Genomic DNA, 25,290 nt, shown 5'->3' with positions numbered 1-25,290 from the left:
AGTAAATGAATAAAGCTGGCAAGTAAATGAATACAATTAGATTGACAAAACTTGTTTTTAGCAGACCTATGCCAAATGGTCATGATTTCTCTTCCCAAGGGCTTATAAACAATTTCCTTAGTGGACAGTTATAGATTCTTGCCTGGTATTGACAGCAAGTTCACTGCTACACATTTTGGAATGTTTCTTCTCTTTTCATAAAACAGAATTGCATGTCTGTTTCTAAGTTTCTGGCATGGTTTTCCCTTATCTCTGTAGAGATCATCTCCCTCAGTCTAAAGATAAAACGTGCAAGTTTTCTTAATATGTATTTTTTTTTTTACGAAAAATCATATACTTCCTGTAAGAGCTGCATGAAACACTGGTGAGACTTTAGGATGTGTTATGACATAGCTGTGGAAGCCTCTGGAGACCACAGCCCATGAGACTGGTTCAGGTCACTGACTCCTGGGATGGGTTGGTATATTGCACCCTAGATACTGAGTGTGGTTTGGAATTAAAGTCCCTCTGAACCAGAGATTTCTGGAAAACATCAGCTTCTAAACAATTTTGCTTCTCTCTCCCCACCCACGCTGCTCACCTCTGTCATCAGTACCTTCAGAGTACCAGAGTATAAGACCCATGAGCAATTAAGATGGGACTTACCCACTTGCCCAAGCCTGGATAGTCATGTTCTGGATCAAAAAGGTGCTGGTGTAACTGGAATTCTCGACTGAACTCTGCTGTGTCAGGGGTGTTTTCAAGACATCCATCATCTACTGCAAACAACAGAAGGTTTTTGAGGAACAGCCAAGGCGTCTATTGTTATTCTAAGAGTTAATTTATTAAAAACAACTAGACATCCAAAGGTCAGAATCTATTCACATCAGTCACTCTAAGTCACTTTCCCTCTGGGATTTGCTCACCCCAGACTCCCACTCTTCTCCTCTCCATGGCAGAGACTGGTTGGCTGTTCACCAAACCCACTTCCCATTCCCTGTCGGCACACAGCTAATTTCCCAGCCTTGCTTCACAATCAAGTGGAGTCATATGGCTGGGTTTGGGCCAATGGAATGTGGGCAGAAGTGATGTACTCCACTTCCAGGCTGGCCCATAAAAATCTTCTTTACAGACCCCCTTCCCTCCTCCCTGAAACCACCCCCACCCCCACCATATGTTGGTCTATTTGCTACATGTTGCTGACCAGGGCAACTGCGGATGTCAAGTGTAAAGATAAAAGATGACATTCTGGGTCATTGAACCATCCACCCCCACCACACCCTCACCCAGCTCTGGCAGGACTTCACACAAATGAGGAATAAACTTCTATTGTGTTAAGCTACTATTGTTTTTATCTGTTATCACAGTGAGTATTTCCTTAACTAATAGACTTTCATGACACATGACTCACTCTGTTTTCCCTTGAGTGAGCTCTTTAGAAATGATTTTGGCTTCAAGGAGAAAGTACATTATATAAGAGCAATAATTATTAGACAGTACTTGATGTTGTGTGTTGTAGCGGTAACAGGGTAAGCCTCAAGTCAGACAGACCTGAGCTCAGAGTTTAAATCCTAGTTCTTAAGTGATAGATGAGTTTGGTTCCTTGGGGAAGTTAACTTGGTCTCTCTAAGTCCATTTATTCATTCCTGAGATGGAAATAATCAAATCCTTACCTTACAGGGTAACTGTGAGGGACAGAGATGATTATATAAAGAGCACCTGGTACATAATAGGTTTGCTCTATGTTTTAGTTCCATTCCCACCATCTCTCTTTAAATGACAGTTCATACTATCACTGCTCTTTGAAATGAAGGGTGCCTTCCATTCAAACCCAAGGAAGGTTTATCCCTCATGGCTGCTGCTTTTACCTAAGCTCTATCATCACTAGACATGGTGCTCAGAAAATGAGTCATTTTCTTTCTGTCTCTAATGTGCTTTAGACAACAGCTTTAAAGGGGGTGGGGGGGAGGCAGTGGAGGGATTGTGAATTTTGTGCAGGACAAGGAGAATGAGAGAGACTTCCTTTCCAAGCCTTTCCATCAAAGTCAAGGCTACAAGGGGTCTAATACAATCAGCCAGGTAGTCTGGTCTCTCGAGACAGCTCTGACGCCTTCCAGCATCCAGTCTCTCAGCTCTTAGCAGCAGGAAGCTTGTGTGGAAGGCACCGGCATTTGAAACAAATCCCTAATGTGGCTCCAATGGGGCTCCCCACTTCTTACTGGACTCTTTATCTCACTTCTTTATCTACAGCAATTAACATGTAGGAGAGGAATAGCAAAGCCAGAGAGGTCAGGTAGTCTGTATATGGCAGCTTTACAACCTCTTCCTAATTGTTTCTCAAGTACCTCTGAGTGGCCCCCTACCCCGGACTGAGATGCAGAGATAAAACCCTGCTCTGGGAACCCAAGGTGTCTGAAAATGTGCCCTGGAATTCACATCCTATTTCCAAGGATGAGGACAGACTGAGTTCCGGCTGCTGCTCTACGGGGTGAGCCAGCCATGATTCAGAGGCGGGCACGGCTTGGGAGGGGAAGTCAAGGTTCTATTCTTGGATTGCTAGACTGTGCGGTGTCATGATTCTCAGTGAGGCAGATCCCAAGCAATTTCTTACAAATAATGGCTAAATTTAGCAAGTGATTTCCTTTTTAGAATGCAAATTATGGTAGAACAAAAAAGGAGAAGTATGTTAGCTTAATAGAAATGCAGGGAAAGAAATGGCAGATAATCTCATTCTAGAAAGGGTCTGGGAGCTGGGTTTTTATTCAATTCTACCAGCCTGCCCTGATTGCTCTTGTCTCAGAGCATCAAAGTGCTTGACTACACAGATCTACATAGTTCTTTTTTCCAGGATAAGCTAGGACTACATTGAACATTTTTTAAGGCACTGACTACGTCTTCATTTTACACATGAAGAAACTGAGGCTTGGGGAAATAAACTGACATGCTGTGATCAGGACTAGAACTCAAATCTCTCGACCCAAACTCTGGTTTTCTTGACAGCCGTTCTCAAATGTTGGTATGCACTAGAATCACAGGAAAGGCAGGTTAGAATACAGATTCCTGGGCCCTGCTGTCAGAATTTCTGATTCAGTAGGTCTGGAGTAGGGCCTGAAAATCTGCATTTCCAATCAGTTTCCAGGTGACGCTTATGCTGCGGGACTACACATGAAGAACCACTGTACTATATTAGAGCTAATCAGTTTACCCAAATCCCCATGGAGACCATTACTCTTCAAACTCTGAACTGGCCTTTCTTCCTGTTGCCAGAGAATAGGTTCTTGCCTCGCACAGGACGGAATTTAAGAGTGAGGCATAGTAAAGTGAAAGCAAGTTTATTCAGGGAGATATACACTCCTTAGACAGAGTGCGATTTGTCTCACTCAGAAGGGAGAGATACACACTCCACAGGCAAGAGGGACAGAGACCAACAGGTGTGGGGGCGTTTAGTTTAAAGTAAAAATAGACACACACTACACAGAGTGCGGGCTGTCTCAGAAGACAAGAGAGACAGAGACCACGAGGTACAGAGTTGTTGGTTTTTATGGGCTCAGTAATTTCATATGCTAACGAGTGGGACGATTATTCCAACTATTTTGGGGAAGGGGTAGGGATTTCCAGGAATCGGGCCCCTACACTTTTTGACCTTTTACAGTCAGCCTAGGAACGGTCGGTCATGGCACCTGTGGGTGTGCCGTGAGGCTCAAGGTCTACTGGAAGTCGAGTCTTCTGCCATCTTGGTTCTAACCAGTTTGTCCTGTCCTTAATTGCTGTGTCACTCCTTTTAATGGTTGTCCCCTGCCCCCTTCCCTCCTGTCTCATTCCTAGCCATCCAAAGCCCCACAAGCAAGTGAAATGTGGCTGAAGTGACTGGCTCTGTGCAGTGATTCAGATTTCTCTGGGGTCTGGGGCCAGCATCTCCACATCCAACTACTTTAATCGTCCCATCCCAGAATGGGGGCTCTATCCACTATGGAAAACAGAGACCTCACCCTAAATGAAAGAGGATTATTTTCCAGAGAGAGTTCATATTGTGTTTAAGAAAAGCTAAGGGGCCATAACTGCAAGAATTTCCAGAGCAACGCAGCACATTATGGTGGTTGAACGCATGGTCCTAAGTCAGGTAGACCTGGGTTTGAGTCTCGCATCAGCTACTGGTTTACATGGATAACCTTGGGCAAGTTTCTCTCTAAGCTTCAGTTTCCTTGTATGTAAAGTAGGGATAATAAATATCGCTATAATTATTATTATTACTATTATTATTATTATTAGGCTAGGGAAGACTACTCTGGTGCTAGAAGTCAGTACAAGCCCAAGGAGAGAGATGCATTTCTTATTAGTGGCAAAGCTATTTATAATCAGGATGACACTGAATGAGTCCTAACTCTGCGCTATGTGCTGTGCCAAGTGCTTAACATGGATAATTTCATTTAAGTCTCACAACCACCCCCACTTTGCAAATAAGGAAATTGAGGTGCAAGAGGTTCATTAACTTGTTCAAGGTCACATATCTTGACCTTGGGTTTGCATTCAGAGCCACTACTCTTAACCACCAAGGTAAGCTGCTTGAAGCCCAGCATAAGTGGAGCCCACTCACCATTTGCTCTCTTTGGCATTGGGGGTGGGACAGCGGGAGGGAGACAGGAGTAGCCATGAAAGTTTCAACCCCCTTCCTTAACCACATCCCTACCTTACTGGATCCCCTCTCTCTCATGCTACCTCCCAGCCCCCAAAGACAGATTTCAGGATAGATGCTGACTGGTTACGACATAGTTGAAATGTCAATTGTCAAAAGAAGTGAGGGAAACAAATGGGCACGGGTCATCCACAAACTAAACAATAAGTTCCAGAGAAACTACAAATGGGCCGCAATCGTACCACAGAAGAGCTGAAAAAGAGAAAATACTTCTCCCTTTTTATTAAAAGTGGAGCAAGTCAGAAAGGAGCATCAGTCCCAAAGAGGGAGAGAGACAGAAGACTAAGCCTTGGCGAGAGAGTCCTCTGTGGGAGTATCTGAATATTGAACTCACGGAAGGTTCTAGAATCAACTTTCCTTTCCAACCTTCATCCAGGTACACAGGGGCTCATCAGACTAGAAATGGTATTTCTCTGAATATGTGCAGCTGATGTTAAAATTTTAAATTTCTTCCCAAAGCCTCTACCTTCCATGGGAATCCAGGGGCATGCCCATTACCTGTTTTTCCAACAGGACAGGGATTTGGAGGGTCTGGGTAGCCCTGATCTTCACTGAAGTCTTTAGGAATGTTGTCACCGGTCAACTCTGCCACGATGTTTGGGATGTTGCCAAAAGGACCCAAGTGCTGCAGGCCTTCATGAGCTCCACCTGCCAGGGAAGCACAGGTAGTTCATTGCAGTGCAATTACATTCACTTCAACTAATATTTATTCAGGCACACCATACAGGCAAAGCACTGTGCTCCACACGGTGGAGAGAGAAAAGGAAATCCAACCATTCCTGCCCTCTAGGGGGTTAAGAATTTAGTTGTGGAAACAGACACAGACTGCACACACACCGCTTCCACACAGGGCACACTGTATCTGTGCTATAACAGACGTGTTACAATGCAGCAGTGGGAGCGGAGTAAAAGGAGAGTTTCATTTGGCTGCTGGGATGGGGAGGGCTTCTTGGACGAGTCGGAGCGTGAGTGGCACTGACACAGATGGGGAGGGCGTTGGAAGCTGGCACGGAGCTTGGGGAAGAGACAAGGAGGCAACGGGCATCCAGGTAAGTGGACAGGCTGAATGACCACTTGTTACCAAGAAAAGGGAGATGGAGAAAAAAGTCTCTGTCCTCCCGTTATGCTAGTTTGGCCACTTAAAATTGGGTGTATTTACTTCAATCTTGTCTTCTCCGCACATCTCTTTATATCTAAGTGTTTAGCCGTTTTTCACTTACTTTTAAAGCACGTGGTCACGTGGCGTCTATTCCCATGTTATAAGTGGCCGTGTAGTCTTCCACCCGGTGGCTCTACCACAACATACTGATCATTCCCCCACTGCGGGCCATTTAGTGTTTCCCAATTTACTCTTAGGCATTTAATTTTTTCCATATTTTGGATTAATCTTCCTCAGGATAGATTCCCAGAAGTCATATTACTGGGGCAAAGGCTATAAATATTTTTACGGCTCATTGTATTATATTGACAAACTGTTTGCCAAAAAGGAGGTACCAATTTATAAAATATCATCAACAAAATCTGAGAATACCATTTTTATAACATCTTTACCAGCATTGGGTTTTATAAAAATAAAGTTTTATGTTTTCTTTGCTAATTTGAAAAATTACTGTTTTATTTTGAATGTCTTTGATGACTAGTTCAGCCAAATATTTTTCCACGTGTTTGTTTCCTAGCTTTAATTTCTTTTCTGTGAGTTGTCTGTTTATGCTCTCGGAATTTTAGTGTTTCTCTTATCAATTTGCATGGACATCTTACATAATAAAGATATCAGTCTTTGGCTGTTACAGTTCCTGCAAACATCTTCCCATGTTGTCTGGCTGAATTCTACTTATTACCGTAATAGTTTCTAATGTAAGTTTTAAATATTTATGTAGTCAGACTTCTTGTCATTACCTTTTGTGATTTCTTCTTGCCTTCTAAACTTACAAAATTGTTGCCCCTTCAAAGCACTATGAACATCTGGATACTTCTTTTAGGTTTTCTATTTATAAAATTAACTCTTTGGTACAGCCACCATGGAAAATAGTGCGGGTGTTCCTCAAAATTTTAAAAACAGAACTACTATCTGACCCAGCAATTCCACTCCCAGCTATTTATCCAAATAAAACAAAAATACTGAAAGATACATGCACCCCAATATTCATTGCAGCATTATTTTAAGTAGCCAGGCCAGGGAAGCAACCTATATGTCCATCAACAGATGAATGGATACAGATGTGGTATGCATATTCAGTTGAATCTTACTTAGCCATAAAAAAAGAATGAAATCTTGCCATTTATGACAAGGATGGATATGAAGGGTATTATGCTAGGTGAAATACTGTATGTTTTCGTTTATATATGGAATCTTAAAAAAACAAAACAAACGAACAAATATAACAAAACAGAAACAGACTCACAGAGAACAAACTCATGGTTGCCAGAGGGGAATGGAGGTTGAAGGGAGGGTTTGGTTAAATAGGTGGAGGTTATTAAGAGGTCCAACCTGTAATTACAAAATAAATAACTCACAAAGATGTAATGTACAGCACAGTAAAATATTATAATAAATTTTCTATGGTGAATAATCTATAAAAATATCAAATCACTATGTTGTGCACCTGAATTCACATAATATTGTAAGTCAACTTTACTTCAGTAAAAAAAGAAAAAACTTTACTCTTTAATTCATATGCTATGTGTTTTAGGTCATGTAAAATAATTAACCAATTATCCCATCATCAATTTATTAAGTGATTCTGTCCTTCCCTACTTATTTCATTCGTTCAACAAATATTTAAGTGCCCTACAAATACCAAAGCCTGCTCTGAGCACGAAGGCACAGCAGTGAGTAAGAACAACCGATGTGGCGTAACTTGCTTTACATGTACGTATATATAATGCATGTCAGTTTCTGGACTGTCTTCTCTTGTAGGCTTAACATCCTGTAAAGGTAAGGAACCTGACCTTTCCAGCACCAGAGCAGCTTTTCTTGGAATGAATCCCTACTTATAAACCTTATGGAGACCCAGCTCCCTTAACGCACAATTGCCCTGGACACAGACCTATACACAAAGGGCCACATCAAAATCAAAAGGCGACTTAGAATTAGAACCAAAATCAGCTAAAATAACCATACTTCCACCCTCACAAGAAGGACAGTCTTGCCAATATTACTCAAGTCTAGTTGGGGGAGGCTTCCTTCCCCCCAGATGAACTGTGCCAAGACACGCCCTCTGACATTTGCTTTTTTTCACTCTTTTTTGGTTAAACCAGCTCCCCTTTGGATCGACACATTTTTTTTCTTTGGAAATACTAGTATATTCAGTAGGATCCTGGCTAGATCTTAGTGTCCTGGGAATCATATCGTCTCTTTGAAGTGACTCTGCATCTTTCTGTCTTAATTTATTATGTTTGATTAACGTTTATCCCTAAAAGGATAATTTGTACCTCCTTTAATTCCAAATTCCTCTAGTTTCCAAATATAGATGCCACCAAGTGACTGGGTTATTTTGTTGACATTTATATTTCACTGCTTTGTGATGGGAGCAAGTAGCTTGCAAAATTTCTACATTTGAAAAATAATGGTTATTATTTTTTGTAAGTTTTCCATGTGAATATTTAAAATAAGATGTATTTTATACAACCCATAAACATCTAAATATAGTCAGTTATTCAGCATTCTTAATCGTATTATTTTATATCCTCATTCATATTTTAGCTCTTTAATCTATCATAATTGGATGGCTATTTGTTAAAATCTATTACTACCAATAAGTATCTATCAATCTCTTTGATTTCTTACTGTTTTTGCTTTAGCATTTAGAAGCTATGCTAGTTGGCATGTCCAAGGGTATAAATTCTTCATTTTTAATTGTGTTAATAATTGGCTAAGTAAAAAATTAACTGATATATCACATTTTTATACCTATTTCTTCTATTAGCATTGCCACTCTCATTCCATTGTTTTGTTTGGTAAATCTTTGATTATTCTTTAACTTGTAACCTTTAGATATCTTTCTGATGATTTTTCCACCTCATACTGCCGTGCCAACCTTCAGAGACATTCTAGAAATTCAAATTTGTGATCCCACATTAACCCAAGACCTGCAAAGGGTTAGAGAGACACATCAGTACGCTTGGTAGTGAAATATTTGAAGCTTTGTAGGATCTTGGCATTAGAGCCACCACTGGGCTGGCTAGAAGGCAAGCTTTCTGGTGTGTCAATACATGCCTCAACTTTTGAAAGCACCCTACCCTTAAGTGCCAGGAATTATCCAACTTGGCTTAAGGGAGAATGCATGTCTTAATGCTCCATTAGTAATTAATGAAGGAAGCAAACACAGTTTCCTTTATGGAAGGCCTGCCAAAGCTCTGTTTACCTCTGCGCACCAGTGCCATTAAAATGAATGGAGCACTTGTTAGGGAGCAACAGATGTTTAGCACCAGGCAGATATGTTATAACACAGGCTCTTTTAAAACTACATTTAATGACATCAAATCAAGAAATACTCACTGAGGTAGGAACCATGGGAGATAAACAGAAATTTAAAAAATCCTAGCCTTTGCTCTCCAGGAGCTTGAATTTTACGGGCAAGAAAAGTAATCGTGTATAGAAAATAATTAGAAAGTGACACAGTTGAGTATATAACCAAAGGCTAGTTACCTGGCTCAGCGGAAGGTTTAGATTATGCTGATCTATTGTACCTGAAACCAAGTCAGCCAAACTGTTACGATGCCACAGATGCTACATGGTCCATTTGTCTCAGTCTCAACCAAACATGTATTTTAAAATCATTATCCAGTATTTTAAAAAGTTTGCATTGAGCACGTAGTACACATCATGACCTGGTTGTCATCAGGCCAGTGATGAACCAGGTAAATGCGGGCCCTGCTCTCACAGCTTCCTGTCTATAAGAGAAAAGAAGAAACACATTTAAGATGCAGAGTTGCGACACACTTATAACGTAACTGGGATACAGCGAGATGTCCCAGGTGTGTAGAGAAGAAACAGCTAACCCAGATCTAGGATGTGGAGGACATCCTGCAGGTAGCAACGTGCCAATGATTATGTTCAGTGCTGTAGAAGACACAGATGTAAAAGATGTGGTTCCTGCTCTCTACTTGGTTCTTCATTCTGATTGGTTGTTCAAGTCCAATCCAAAAAAACAGTGGTGCGTGATAAGATACATTCCCTGACAGAACTCATTATGGTATAGGCTAGAAATACTGTAGAATTTCAGGAAAAAGAAACCTTCTGGGAAAACTTCCATGGAAGGGGTGACATTTGAGTTGAATCATGAAAGGTAGGATCCATCCTTATAGGTGACAAAGGAAAAACCACACGTGAAGGCACAGAGGTAGATGTGAGCAATGGACCGTTTGAGTATCACTGATGAGCACTGCTGGGGAAGGGAGAAGCTGGATGGGAGGGGAGCAGGCCGAGGCCAAGCAGAAAAGCATGAATTGTCATAGTAACAAATAGCAACCCAAGCTTTCTGGGCAGGAGAGTGATGTAGTAATTGGAAGTTGTGTAGAACACTAATTTAGCAACAGTTCAAAGCCCTTCTTCTGACCTAGAGGTGTACATCAAAATCACTTGTGGAGTTTTTAAAAATTCCAGTGCCCCCTACTCCATATCCACTGCATCCAAGTATCCTTCTAAAGACTGCAGTACAAAGGCAGACTGGAAGGAAGTTAAGGAGGCCTGTTACAAGGCTACTGCTGAGACTAAAGGGAGAAGCAACAAGGATTGGGGTGAGGGTGGCCGCGACATGAGTAGAGATAAGAGAAATCTCAAACAGTGCACAAGGGAGAGAGGAGTCAAGAGTCCATGAGGTTCCCAAAATCTAGAGGCCTCTTGACTTGGGAAAATGATGTCATTGGTAAAGACAGAATCTAAGCAGTACAATTTTTAAATGACTTCAGGCAATTAACTAAGGCGATCCTGTGAGGATACTGTATTTTCTGTTTCCATCACAGCCACAGCACTCCACAAATGTCTCTAGAATGAAAAGAATATACTTAATTCTTGCCAAGTAAGTTCATTTTATTTATATAAACCTTGCTTTGTATAGAATTGGAACGATACAGCTATTTAGTTTCAAACTCTAGGTATCGGTAGGTTTTCTTTGCATTGTTATGGCAATGAAGTGCCAGTCAGTTGTAATGTTCAGAGGCAATGGAGGGCAGGGGGGTGGGGAGAAGGGGTAGGAGACCTGGGTTCATCTGATCTCGGCCAGGGACTAGTCTCCTAGTCTCCTCTCTGGCCTGCACTGGAGTCCTTAGCAAAAATCTGCCAATCTCAGGGGATTTCTCCAGCATCTTTCAGCTCTTTTCTGCATCCCCAGCTCTACTTTGTGCTGGGATTCTCCCTCCTCTGCATGTCCTTTTAGGCTGGCAATTCTGCTGGGTGGTCAAACTTGTTGGCTATCTGGTCAACCTCAGCTCCATGCTTTGCCACCCATAGACTCTTCAGGTCTCAGCATGGCAGCTTCCAGCAAGGCCCCAGAGGACCACCAGCTGGGATCCAGCACCTCTAACACTCACTTATCCAGAAAGAGGCACTAACTTTTCCAGTTACCAAAAACCCCATTCAGTCTCAAATCCATTTTCCTCCCTTAGTGATTCTGAAGAGCAGCTGCCATTATCTCATAAATGAAAGTATGGAAACTGAATACAACCTACTGACCCCCCAAATTTTACCCAGCTTCAGACAGTCATGGGTTTTTTGTTATAACATTTGAGGTTTTTAGTTGTTTGGTTACAGAGTAAATCTCTGGGGTCACACCTTATCTTGATGTCATTTAACTCTCCTAAATGCAGTGCATAAAAAGAATCCAAGTGAACCGAGGTTTCCAATTATAGTAACATCGCACTTATCTCTTTTCTGGAGGATGTGGTTTTCCACATAGTATCCAGATCATTGAAATCTCCCTGTTAACATTGATATTCATTTATTCAACCATTTTAACGAGGGAAATGTTTCACTATAAATTTTAAGTAAGTACTTTACACAGCAACTTTGGAAATGGCTTTACTCTTGATAATTTGGCACCATTACTGGAAACATCTGTGACTCCACAGTCTTGAAGCAGTGTGTTCTCAGAGGATTAACATCTATACAGCCATACAACGGTATTACGTGGCCCCAGCTGCAGTGGCTCTTAAAGTTCTTTGTTTCCTCCCTCTTTGTAAGCTATTAATCCTAGTCACCCCCAATCTTTTTTCATAATAAAGCACAGTGCATAAATAAATAAATTGAGAGTGGGCCTGGGCCCTGCCAGTCCTGTCTTCTAATTTGCTTTACCACACCCGTGAATCACATGAGGATCGGGTCAAATGCAGATTCTTCTGATCAACAGGTGGAGGGTTGAACCTGGCTCTGCATTTCTAACAAGCTCCCAGGCGATGCTGACGCCACTGGTACATCAACCACACCTTCGGTAGCAAGGGCTAGAATATGAGAGAGCCAGACTTATTTGAATTACATGCAAAATAAGGTAAAATTAGCTCTGAGAGGGACCCTGGAGGGATGATGATCTGGGCTCATGGAGTTTGCGACGTTCAGCATGGCTGCTGGGGGGCTTTTTAAAAGTCACCTGAGGTTTCAGATAAGGGAGCTGCAGCTACAGTTGAGGTCCCTTTATTTAAAGTTATATTCTAATTACAGAGGCACTCCCTTACGTTTCACGAGAAAAGGATCTCTCTCTCCTTCAAAATATTCTGCAAGGGTCGTCCTTGAAGGTCGCGGTCTCAGTCCTTCCGTCCTCACCGCGTGATACAAGAGCCCCTCCTGGTTGGGGCCCAGGAGGATGCTTTGGTAGAAGTCAAGTTTGGTCAGAATTAAAGAAAGTAAATGGGGGCCTGCACCACTCCCCTATTTTTTGGGTAACATTATGGTTTCAATAGTTTCAACGTACAGATTCTTGTGAACAACGTTTTAGTGAGGTCAGAAGAAAGGGTTACTATTCTTCACTGTGAGCAAGTGAGTCCTCGGAGATCACTACTGGCCTAAAGCCACTCAGCAAGTCGGTGCTATTGGAGACGGGGTCCCAGCACTGTTTCCCGGCACCAGAAGCGCCCCACGGGGCCTCCGACAGCCCACTCAGACCCCTTCCAGTGGTTTCCATCGTCCAAAGATTAGCTGGAGCTCTGAGCAATAGTTGGGAGAAGGGCCTGTCAGGGTAACGGGGGCCTCTCTCCCGTCTTCTAGCTCACGCTGCAGCTCCCAAGTGTCAGTGACCAGGGGCTCGACTTCCATCCGGCTCGAGCCAGACACGAGCAGACTGACTCAGATGGGGCGCCTGCCGCGGGCCTCACCCTGCGGTTCCCTCGGGTCTGAGTGCCAGCCTCTCACCAGGAGGTTTAGAGCATCCAGACACAGCCCCTGCCCTGCAGACTCTGCCTCGCAACTTGGTAACACCCTGACAAGCTCGCAGCCAGCGCTCTCACCCGCAGCCCCATGCTGGGGCCGCCTGGGGATCCATGCGACCTGGCAATAAAGGAGAATTGTGGCGGGGCGCCTGGTGCCAAGGAGCCAGTCCCCCCACCATAAAGAGGGAGTTCCGTGAGGAGAGACTGGCAGGGAGTGGGCACGCTCGCCTGAATACCAGCCATTCAGCTGAAGGGCTGGGATCCAGCAGTTTTCACTTATGTTACCACAAACAGCAGACGCTAAAAATACACTGCGGTCTGGGCCCTCATTCCTCCAGCATGTCTCCATACATCATTTATAAAGCGATGACCAGCTTGTCTTTTGTTCACGGTCCGGGAGACTGAAGCCATCAGCTTGGTGATGCCAACGAATGCTGCCCTCCTTTGGCATGTTTCCCTCCAACCCCTGACACAGAGCTGCAGGCTCAGAGGAGGGAGACCCTAAGATAAAGCAGCAAGAAAGTGGAGAGATGGAGAAGGCCCCCGGGGCTGGGCTGAGCATGAGAGGAAAGTGAGGCAGAGGCAGGTGGGGCGCCTGACTTCGGCTCCCGAGGCCCCAGTAGGTGTGGATGGTGTGGGTGGTGGTGAGGCCAGCTGGAACGAGGGGACGGGGAGGGCCTTGCTGAGGAAGGGCCGGCTGCCCCGAGAGTTTGGGTTTTTTTCCGCCACAACTTGAGATTAAAACCTACACTTTTACAAAAAGTATCATCACTTATCAAAGCTTGGAGGACTACAGGCAGGCCTCGGGGAGGCGGTGGGTTCCACAACCATGCCAATCAGGCAAGTAGCACAAGAAAGCGAGTCACACGAATGTTCTGGTTTCCCAGCGCCTATAAGTGATGTTCCCACTCTGTGGCAGTCTATTAAGTGCGCAATAGTGTTATGTCTAAAAAAACAATGTACATACTTCCATTAAAAAATACTTGCTAAAAAATAGGGGGAGGGTATAGCGCCTGCTTAGCATGAACGAGGACCTGGGTTCAATCCCTGGCAGCTTCATTAAAAAATAAATAAATAAACCAAGTTACCTCCCCTGCAAAAAAACAAACAAACAAACAAACAAAAAACCCCCCAAAAACTTGCTACAAATTGCTAACCATCATCAGAGCCCTCAGTGAATCATACCAGTAAAAGACCATGATTGCAGATTACCGTAACAAATACAATAATAATGAAGAAGTTTGAAAGATTGAGAGAATTCCCCAAGTGTGCCACAGAGACTCGAAGTGAGCAAATGCTGTTGGAAAAATGGCGCAGACTTGTTTGACACAAAGTTGCCACAAACCTTCAATTTGTAAAAACCGCAACATCTGTGAAGCGCAGTAGCACCAGCTACGCCTGTGATCTGTCCCCTTCCCTGCAATCGTGCCTCGGTCCTTCCTCAGCACGGTGTTGAGGCACCTTCCCGGCACACGACTGGCTGCACAGGAGCCAAGAAGCCAGCAGCAAGGAGGGAGGGCTGGAGAAAGACAACTTAACCCTTTTTGATGGGAGGAGAAACACCTGAGAGAAATGGCCAACTTCAGGGGTGGGATTTTAAAATTTTGGATGTCTCGTATCTATGTTTCTTCTTCCTTCAAGCCTAATAATTGAAGTGGACTAAAAGGAAGAAATGATAACAATTGAGAGTAATTTCTGTACATGTCCATTCTCCAAACTAACTTGTGCGTGAAGGCCATTTTTGCCTCAATTCCTAAAATTCAAACATAGTTATGAAAAGCAACAATTTTTCATTTACTGAGGACCCACAGACAAGAGAACCTTTTATAGAAAGAACCTTTCTAGCTTCCCTTTGTCTGGGCCCTGAGTTCAAGTCCACATTCTATCACACATTCTGATAATATACCAAACCCTTTGGACATCAATTTCATCCTGATTTGGGGATAATATGCTTATGTAAGGATCAAGCAAGATATTACATGTAAAAGGCATAGCTAAGTGCGTGAACGTTGTAAGCCCACAATAAATGTTAACCACTTTCCTTATCCAGTCAATATTTCCCAACAGCACAATGAACAGAGCCCCCATGAATGATCCCACATAGTTTTCATTCTGATGCCCACAGTTCTGTATTCGGGGCAGTGAGCAACAGGAGCTCAGAAGCAGCTGGACTCTTTATTAACGGCAGTGCCTCCCCATCCACTTAAAACTGCATCATTAAATTAATACTTGAATTCATCCTACTCATTTTTGTTGGGGGGGGCAACTATCCCCCCTCCCATGCCAGGTGGCATAATCTCTTTCTCAAGGACTTGCCATCCAGTTTTAGGGGACAAAACCTGTCCACATGAACAGGAATCTGATGCAAGTGCCAGTCTCGTGGAAGAGACCACGAGTGCTGTGGGGGAGAAGACATACATCTGAGCTCGAGAAAATGAGGCTCTGATCATGAACAACTTGAGATGGATGTCCTCAGCTCTCCTCCTCCCTCGTAACAGAATTTCGCTGAAGCTGTTTAGAATGGTGAGGACTTATGTTGCAATATCCACATTCTCTAAACTCATGACAAGTGACCCCAAAGCACACAGCATTTGGTAATTGAGAAAAACAAAGGAATGATTCTATCTATGCTGAATTGGCTTATTCACTGATTTGCCCCAGGGCAGGGGGCCGGTCCAGGCGGCTTGCTCGAGCTGTCCTAATGCTCTGAGTGCGCGCCTAGTCCCTCAACAGGGACTTCCCCATGGAGCCCGCATCACTGGCAAAGGCACCGCGTGTCGCTGGCATCACCCTATGCCCGCAGAACAGGTCTGAATCGAGTTGCGCCTGCTGGCAGACAAGCAAAAATAAAACTCACTGCTTAGATATTTTGTCTTGAAAGGCATTTGTTTTCATTCCTTCTTTTTCTTCTTCGGCTACCCCCTCATACGAGGATCTAAAAAACTCAGGCTCCTTGGGGACCGAAGGCAACATTATCATCATCTACTCCGAGGCACGCAAACAGCGGAGGCAGAAACTCGGGGTCGGGGCGTACTGCATTTGTAGCTTTCACATCTCCATATGGTCCCAATTTAGGATCACAAGCCGAGCTGTTTATTTTAGAAAAACTTTTTAGTTCACTTTTAAGGTATTTTGCTTAGGCACTGCTTGCTTTTTCAAAAGGAGAAAATGTGTATTTTTTTCCAAAGTGGTGTTTGTTTTGGCTGTTTACTCATTTGCAAAAGTTCAAATCCTATTCTGTGAATTTAACTCCTTTTCCTGCAGCCTCCACAAGCCCCGCCCCTCCCCAACACATACACCCCAAACCCCAAATTAAAGGAAAGTACGTTAATTTGAAAATGAGGCGTTTTTTAGGATAGCCATGAATTTTGTGGGTTTTGAAAAAAAAAAAAAAACCAGTTTTAATAGGTAATTTGCAGTAGCTCTTTCCGTCCCTTCAGATAACTTTACTCGCTGCCTGAAATGAAGTCTCTACTTGGCAATTTGTATGAAGGCCAGGTATGTTTCTGTATGTTTCTGGCCCATTTGGGGTCTTTTAAAACTCTTATTCTCTGATTCTTGCTGAAATTATATGACTAAACTGGGAGGCAGAGTAGAGCTTAAGTTGAGATAGCAACTATTGTTGAAAAAATAATGGGGCATATAAGCAAAATTGTGGTGGAGGCTGGTACTGGGTGAGGATATGGACAAAACTGTAAAAAAACCAAACGGTGAACTTGGACCCTGTAGCAGCTGGTTCCATCTAGAGTCCTGCTGTCTCCAGTTATTCCAAGTCCCCAGCTGCATCTTCCTTTCTGAAGCTTCCCTCACTGATGACCTCCTCTGTCCAGAGCCTGGCCCCTACATCCCTGTTCTCAAAGACGTGACAAGTCCTGTGTGTCCTTCCCAGGGGCGGTGCTCTCTGCTAAAAAGATGCGTACGGATTCACATGTGCTATTCTGCTCCTGTATGATATATTTACACCTTAAAGAATTTCTGGGATTATTATTTTAACTTCAGTTCCTGACTTCACAGGAGCTCCAGGCCCCCTGGTATACCAGGTAGAGAGATGAGCAGGTGATGATGCCAAGTTCTCAGGTCCGGAGAAAGGGCAGTGGCCAATGGCGGTGACAATCCTGGTGGGCAGGCAGAAATCAACCCGAGTAGGACATCAGAGACCATGCCAGAGCCAAGTACATGGCTATGCAGCTCATAATTAGTGATCATGCATCCAAGGAAGTAGCCTCCAACACAAAGGAGAATAAAGGACGTTGGCAGAAGCCTAGGGAACAGGGAAGCAATGAATGGGTGAGCCGACAGGTGACCTTGACACCAAGACGCTGTGATCATGGAGGCAGTCCTCTGGCCCAGACTGAAAGCTCTTTGATAGTTTCTTTCCCACCAGCTTGAGCATTACAGGGGAAGCAGGTCACTGGGAACACACGGCCGAGAAGAAGGTGTGAATTAGGGGGAAGCAGAGGCCACGACGGGGCCACGCAGGATGGGATGGAGACAGGAGGTGGCAAGGCTTGGCAGTCCTGTGCTTGGTGTCTGGAGGCTCCCTTCTGAGGTTCTGCACCGTTCAGGGCAGCAGCACCTTAGCCCAGAAGGTACACGGCACAGGGACGTAATCATTTCACACGGCAGCCCCTCCACTCGTCTGCAGACGATAATGATGGTGATGATGGTGATGATGGTGATGATGATTCAGGGGACTCAATCCGGGTCAGGGAAGGCCTCTGGACCATGACAAAGAACGTTCCCACTTGGCCTTGCCAATTGGTACCTGCGTTATTGATGCTCTATTTCCCTTCCTCCATCCAAAGCCACTGTGAGTGACTAGGCATCTTTTATAAAGAGCTAGCATAAACATTTGTTCTGGACAGTGATCTCCTTACAGGACATTCTTTTCCATTTCTGAGTTTCTAGCAGTTATCACTCTTTCTCTTTCTTTTTTTGTTTTTTTAAATTCCAGCCTTGGGAAGAGAAGGCAGGTGGTGTGTGTGTGTGTGTTGGAGGAAGGAGGGACACTTGGGCGAAATCTTCTGCAAATATTTGGTATATGTTTTCTGGCCTGTAGTTTTCCCATCTCACACAAGTATTCTCAGATTCCTCCTGCATCAATGTAAGCTCTGCCCGGCAACAGTCATTAAGAATAAAACAACATCCTTACACAGTGAGGGTGGGAAGGTACCAGGTTATAGCTGCTGTGGCAAACGACCCTGCTGTTCCTCAGACAGTTACACAGAGCTGTCACACGAACCAGCAATTCCACGTCAAGGTATATACCCGAGAGAAATTAAAACAGACGCCCACACAAAAACTTGTCCTCCTCGTTCATATTCCATCATGTGTAATAGCCAAAAAATGGAAATACACTAAATGTCCATCAGTTAAAATAAAAAGGAGACCACATCAAAACCAACAAAAAGTGCTTAACTACCTATTGAGTGCAAACTAAGGTGCCAGGCCCCATTCCTGGAGCTAGGACTCACAGACACGCTGGCGGTGACACAGAGGTGGCTGTCACAAAGCCGTGTGCAAAGTGGGAGCCACTTCCACCATGGAGAACGGAAAAGGGGCATCTGGTAACAGACACGCAGTAGGTGAAGCACTCCATGCGTCACTGAAAGGACAACGCCCACGTTTCTTCTGAACCTTAAAAATGGCAAACGTTCTTACCCACAGATGCTAATGGGAGTGAAGAAAGCATAACTCGAATTCAACAACACATCCAGACTTACATTTTAAAACAGCCTTAAAAAATAATTCAAAAAAATTCTTAAATGGCTTCAACCTCCCTACCAACCAACATTTTAACTAGAACTACTGATGAGAAACAATTAAACATTATAGTCTTTCTTGACTTGCAGTAGTCTATGGTAGCACTGTCCTACAGAAATACAAGGAAAATCATATAGGTAATTTTAAAATTATTATTATTAATTTTTGGTGGAGAAGAGGCATTGATTTTTATTTATTTTTACTTTACTTATTTAATGGAGGTACTGGGGATTGAACCCAGGACCTGGTGCACGCTAAGCCAATGCTCTACCACTGAGCTATACCCTCCCTCCCCCTACTTAAGTAATTTTAAATTGTCTCATAGCCTCATTTCAAAAAGTTAAGAGGAACAGATGAACTTAAATTTAGTAATTTCCTTTATTTACCCAATATATCCAAATCGCTATCACTTCAGCATGTCATCAAGATAAAAAAGTGACTGAGGAGATATTTTGCCTTCTTGGTGGTTTGTTTTTTTGGTACTGCCAAGTCTGATGTGCTCTTTAGAGCACATCACCGTTTCAGCCAGCCACACGTGAAGCCACACCTGGCTGGGGGCCACGTGGACAGCTCAGGTTCGGAGAGGAGGTGGGATGAGGTATGAAAAAGTGGGGACTCTGCAGTGTGATGCTTGCGTTTGAATCTTGGCTCCATCACACCAGCTGTATGACCTCATCTGTAAAATGAGGACACACGCAATGCCAATTTTAAGGGGTTGGTAGGAGGATAAAATAATAAAATTTAAAACAAAATAGATCTTGTAAGGTTTTTTGCAGGGATTCTGGCAAATATTAAGTGTTTGTCATTTTACAACACATGAGCTCTATCCTTAAAAATCTTATGCACAGGGAACCGTATTCAATATCCTGTAATAAACCATAATGGAAAAGAATACAAAAAAGAATATATATGTATGTATATATAACTGAATCACTTTGCTGTATACCAGAAACTAACAGCATTGTAAATCAACTACACGTCAACAAAAAAAATTTTTCAGTGGAAAAAAAAAAAAACCCTTATGTAATCCTGGACAACTTATCTTACCTCTCTAAATACTCCTTTCCCCTTTTTTTTTGTAAAACAGGGGTGATAACAATACTTCATTGAGAAGATGAACTGGTATAAACATAACACTTAATAAATGTTCGTTTTTTTTCCCTTTGGGGTTCAGGTGTCAACAAACGGAGAAATAGCCAAAGGGCCAGCAGAGCGGGAACGGAGGTAAATAAGCCTGGATAACTGGCAGACTGGATCGTCACGAGGTAACTGCTGCAGGCCAGCATCCAGATGGTTCCAACCTCCCTCAACGCACGCCGTGCACTTCAGGAGGGCCCACTAGGTGTGCCTCCTTTGTGGTCCCTCCACTAGGAGCTGCGTACCAGCAAGCAGGCTTACTGCCTCCCAGGCCGATGGAGGATGGATCTGCATCTTCCAGGGTACCTCCCTATGCGTGCCCAACTCAACAGGCAGCCATTCAGTGTTTTAAAGCTATAACCATGACTCGATTCTCTCAGTGGTAAGAAGAAGAAAAACAAATAAATTATTTGTTTTACTATATAGCTCAAAATCTGTAATGGTAATGGCCTTGACTGCTTTCCTACTCTGAGCTTTGGTTTTTGATATTTAATGGCTTATACAAGGTTTTGAGAAGGAAAACTTACAAATTTTAATTAAAACCATACCCTAAATATCCTTCTGCTCCTCTGCATATTTGTTTGTTCTTAGGATTGATTTGTTAAGAGTTTTGGAATTACCGGAGGAGAGCTGTTGAGGATGTTTGAAATCCATGATTCAAAACAGGGAGGGTCCCAAGCATGGTGGGATTAGTTATGACACCAGAAGGAACCGGTCATTCCTCAAACCAGGGGCTCGGAACCCTCCACCCTGCACTCCAAGGAGATGTTGTAAACCCTCCCAAGGTTTTAATGCCCCTTCGTGCTTTAATGTTCCAGAAGGCTCATTTCTGAATAACAGTAAAACTGCCATGAAAAGCAAAATGAGCTTCGGATGATAGCAAGGGCTCAGCCATTTTCCCCACCAATGGAAAGGGAAATTTCAGTAATACACGCACAGTATTTTGTTTTACCCAAAAGGGACTTAACGATCTCACAGCTCTGTCTCCCCACTTCTCCACAGGAATTCAATAAAACTGAGTGTAACAATAAAGAATGAAATAAAACAAACACAACAAAAACACCCTCCACTGAACTAGGTCCCCTCCTAACCCCAGATTTCTCTCTAGAGCCATATTATATCTTTCAGAGAGTGGCAGAAACCACTTAAAAAAAAATACAGGAGCTAATGCTGATATGATCATTTAAACAAACAGAATTGGGTAAAGATATTGTCTTACCAAAATGGAAAGAACATAAATATCCTGAGACTCTACATAGAGATTACTTAGGATACTCATGTTATTCTAATTATTTCAGTGGCATCAGGCATGTTTTAGGAAAAAGTGGCCCTGATGGATAAATGTACTCAAAAAAAATTTTTTTTAATTAAAGTCAAGTCAGTTCGAATGTGTCAATTTCTGGTGCAGAGCACAGTGTTTCAGTCATACATATAGAAACATACATTCATTTTCATAGGTAAAGGTACTTTTAATTCATGTCAAGACACTGACTTGAGATTTTAAGGGGCTTTGGGTGGGGGAGGGGTGCACACACAGAGAAATGTCTTTGAAACCTTGAAAAGTTTTTCAACCCGAAATCCCAAGGGTTTCACTCCTGTTGATGTCCACTCTTCATGTAATAGACAGAGAAGAACGACTATGAGAGGAAGAAGGCTCTCTGAGACCAAATTTGGAGACACAAGTAGAGGCTGGGCTCCCTCAGGCCTCCCTGGCCCAGACCACAGTGGGGAAGGAAGACATCTCAGCACTCATCATTAAGCCTGCGAGCCTCAGCTCCTAAGTGAGACTGTGGCTTCCTCGCCTCTCGCGGTCCCCTTCAGTGTTCTTTATGTGCAGCTGATACCCAAGACGTTTGTTGACGGAATGGCCTCCATTCTGTGAGACGGGAGATGACTAAATAGCTCTCAGCAAGACATGTGTTATTTATACAAATTAAAAAAAAATTCTAGCAGAACACATGGGACTAGAGATCTTGCTCGAACTGCTCCCAGGGTGGATTTATAGGGAGGTGAATGAAGCTTAAGATGCAAAGCTTCTCATTTGCATAGACCGCTTCCAAGGCCCTGGACCTCAGTTTTTGTACTTGTAATTGTGTATTATTTTCCTTAAAGAAGGTTTCCAAATTACATAAACTTCGGGCCTCACAAAGCTTGGATCTGCTCTGGGCTCTTCTTAAAAGTCGTCCACGAATGCCATCTTGGAGTTTTCATCTGTCACTGTTTTAACTCCCGCTTATCCAAAGCAAATCTAAATCCATTAGCTCGGGGACCGAGGACAAATGAGGCCTGGGTTTCCCCACTTATGAAAATGACAGGTGACTGGATATGATTCCTCAGGTCCCAAAAGAGACAGATGTGAAGAGTAAGACACAGTGGCAAAGAGATGGCAGCGAGGGACCTGACCCCTCAGCCCCAGTCCTGCCCGCACAGCTAACAGCTGGTGCGTGACCTTCAGCGAGGAACTTCACCTCTCGGGGCCACGGTTTTCTCTATTGTGAAACGAGGCAGGTGGATGAGATACTCTCTAAAGTCCCATCTCATCCTCTGCTTCCAATACCCTCACGTGCGCGGTGGGCCACACCTCACACCCACTCTCACCAGATGCTCACAAGAGCCCCAGGGAGTGTTCAGTGGGGTATTCTGGCGAGCTTCCGACTTCTAACTCTGCGTTCTTTCTGCTAGACCCCATTGCAGAGATTCGCCAGCCCAACAGTAAAGAAGGCTGATGTCATTGGTTTTGACGGCCTTCAAAAAAATGCACTGTTGTCACGCCGAGTCAAAGAGGACACTCTGACATGAACCAGCCTTGCAGCATGTGGCCGTGGCGGCCATGAGGGTGCAGCTCCCTTCCCACAGGAGGCCCTGGATTTGAAGCTGCAGCTGGTAGAGCGGGTCTGCAGGGAAGGGCCTTTTTTTTCCTCATGCTTCTCTCTATTCAAAACCAGATTTCCTTTTCTCCACTACTTGACTGCCCATTGCTGACAGCTAGACAATCATTAGAATCACCTGGGGCATTGAAAAAAAATTTTTTTCAGCAGCCCCCAGCTCCCCAGAACTACCAAATTTAAATTCCTGGAGAGACTGGGAGCCAGGAATCTTTAATTCTAAAAGCTTCCCAGGTGATTCTGATTAACCACCAAGTCAGACGATCACTGTTCTCCACCCCAACAGGCTTGGAAATGCACCACGCTTCAGATACTCTATCCAGTTACCCTGATGCCTCTTACTACAAAGAGTCAACTGGCATAGTGATGGCTGGGGCACGCAGTAACAGAGAACAGCCTTATCACGGCCGATCATCCACTGCACGGTTCTGTTATCTGCAGTGTCCAGAGCAGACAAATCCAGAGACAGAACATGGATTAGTGGTTGCCAGGGGCTGGGAAAGGGGAGGAGCATGTGAAGGGAGGGGTGAGGGGGCAGACCTGGAGGGGATGACTGAGGGGAAGGGGGTTTCTTTTAGGGGTGATAAAAATGTTCTGAAGTTGACTGTGGTGATATGAATATACCAAAACCCATTAAAGTGTATGCTTTAAACAGGTGAGCCAAATGGTATGTGCACGCGCACACGCATACCATGCCAACTCATGATCACTGGCAGGTTAATTACAAACACCCAACTAGGGGATGTCCTGCGTGTTTGGCACTCAGCCTCCTTATCACCTCACTCACCTGTGACCACTCATCAGTACCGTCACCCTATGTGCCCGCACCAGAGGTACCAAATCGTCCCTGGCCGATGGCACCACCTGGTGGCCATCACAGGAAATCTCTAACCCGGTCTGCCAAGGACCTCAGGCACAAGCCATTCTCTCCTCTTCTTCCAACTTCAGGGTTCCGTTAATCCTAGTTTAGGTAATCTCCGATTTATACACAGGCATCCCCTTCTGTCTCTTCTCCCAGTCTTTGCCTGTGGTCTTCCTCCATTGCCCCTAAAAAGCTTAAGGAACTTCAGTTGTAAGTCTGCGCTGTGAAAAAGGCAAGTAGTAAAACTTAAAGTGGCTAAACTCAATCAGATCTGCTTAAGAACAATGCATCTGATTAGAAAATACTCTGGAGAATGAGAAAAGCAAATAGCTGTATAACAGATGGGAAGAGGGTCAGTTTTGTCAGTGATGAAATAAACACAAATTGAAACAATGAGATGTCATTTTTGCCTGTCAAATTTAAAGATTTTAAAAGGTAATATTCATAGTTAACAAGTGAGACACGAGTCCCACAGACAGGGAGAGAGAGAGCAGCCACGTTAGCCTGACATTTACAGAAATCAGTCTGACAACGGGTAGGAAATGGAGCCTAAAAATAGGCGTGGAACCTGACCCAATTTTTCTCCTCATAGAGATACAAACCCTAGAGAATTTCTCAGGAGCCTACACAAACATTCATGTGCAAATATGTTCACTGAAGCAACGTTTTTGATGGGAACAAATTGGAAAAACTCTAAAAGTCCAACATTTGGGGAATGCTTAACTGAACTGTGGGGTAAACATAACAGAATAGAACGCAGTTACTAAAAATAATTACAGTGATTTTTAAACACAAAAGGCTTCTGCTATCACACTATAAAAATCCAGATGAAAATATTTACAGTATGGTTTTTAAATGTACACATGTACGCACAGGAAGAGATTGGAAAGAAGCGCACCAAATGTTGAAAGAAGGTATCTGTAGTGGTAAGATTATAAATAATTTATTTTCCAAATCATCTACAATGGCCTTTATTACTTTTATAGTAAGAAAAATTACTATTAACGTAAGTAATCCATACCACCTAAAGAGTCCTTAAAGGTACCTCAACTTTCCTTCTGAATGTGCTGTGGCAGGGAAAACAAAGCCTGCCGTGACGTGATTCTCCTGCAGAGGACATTTACTTCTGGTTGTCACAAGTAGGGGAGTTCTGCCGGCACCTAGAGGGCAGAGGCCAGGGATGCAGCCCCCACAACACAGAATTCTCTGGCTTAGCATCAAGGATGCTGAGAGGGAAAACTCACACGATTTGAATCCAGACCCTTATCCCCCCCTTAGCTGGTCAGTCCTGGCCAACGGCTCACCTGCTGTACACCTCAACTTGCATATATATATTATAAACAGAGTGCTTTCCAACCTTTTAATTAATCTCAATCACCCTCTTCAAACATACTTTTGGAGCCAAGTCAGCTTTGATGTGCTCTCCCCAGACTGTAGATTAATATCAGGTTGATAAGATGATAACATGAATTCTTGGGTCTACTCAAAACTCATGGAGGCAAATGTTCTCAGGCCGGGGGCTAATGTAGGTGAGTAGCTGACACTGTTCTGACACTACCCACTGGGTGCCCCTGGGGTTGAAGGGCTGGGCCTGAGGGGGACACAGGGCACCA

General features: G+C 43.7%; 1 protein-coding gene across 2 annotated transcripts in view; it reads right to left on the bottom strand.

Moving 5' to 3' along the window:
• The window catches only part of SCG5 (secretogranin V), a 53,363-nt gene that overhangs the window by 10,996 nt on the left and 17,077 nt on the right, over positions 1-25,290 (bottom strand). The window contains exons 3-4 of one of the 2 annotated variants that reach the window (XM_010981171.3): positions 5,171-5,320; positions 646-755 (exon numbers count right to left, since the gene is read on the bottom strand). In XM_010981171.3, coding sequence (XP_010979473.3) covers positions 646-755; positions 5,171-5,320 — 260 coding nt within the window. Of the gene's footprint in view, positions 1-645; positions 759-5,170; positions 5,321-25,290 lie in introns of both variants that reach the window. The other variant, XM_010981170.3, reaches the window with a different exon arrangement.

The sequence above is a fragment of the Camelus dromedarius genome, chromosome 5 (assembly GCF_036321535.1).
Source record: "Camelus dromedarius isolate mCamDro1 chromosome 5, mCamDro1.pat, whole genome shotgun sequence".
Lineage (NCBI taxonomy): Eukaryota > Metazoa > Chordata > Mammalia > Artiodactyla > Camelidae > Camelus > Camelus dromedarius.
This window is presented reverse-complemented; position numbering and strand designations above follow the sequence as displayed.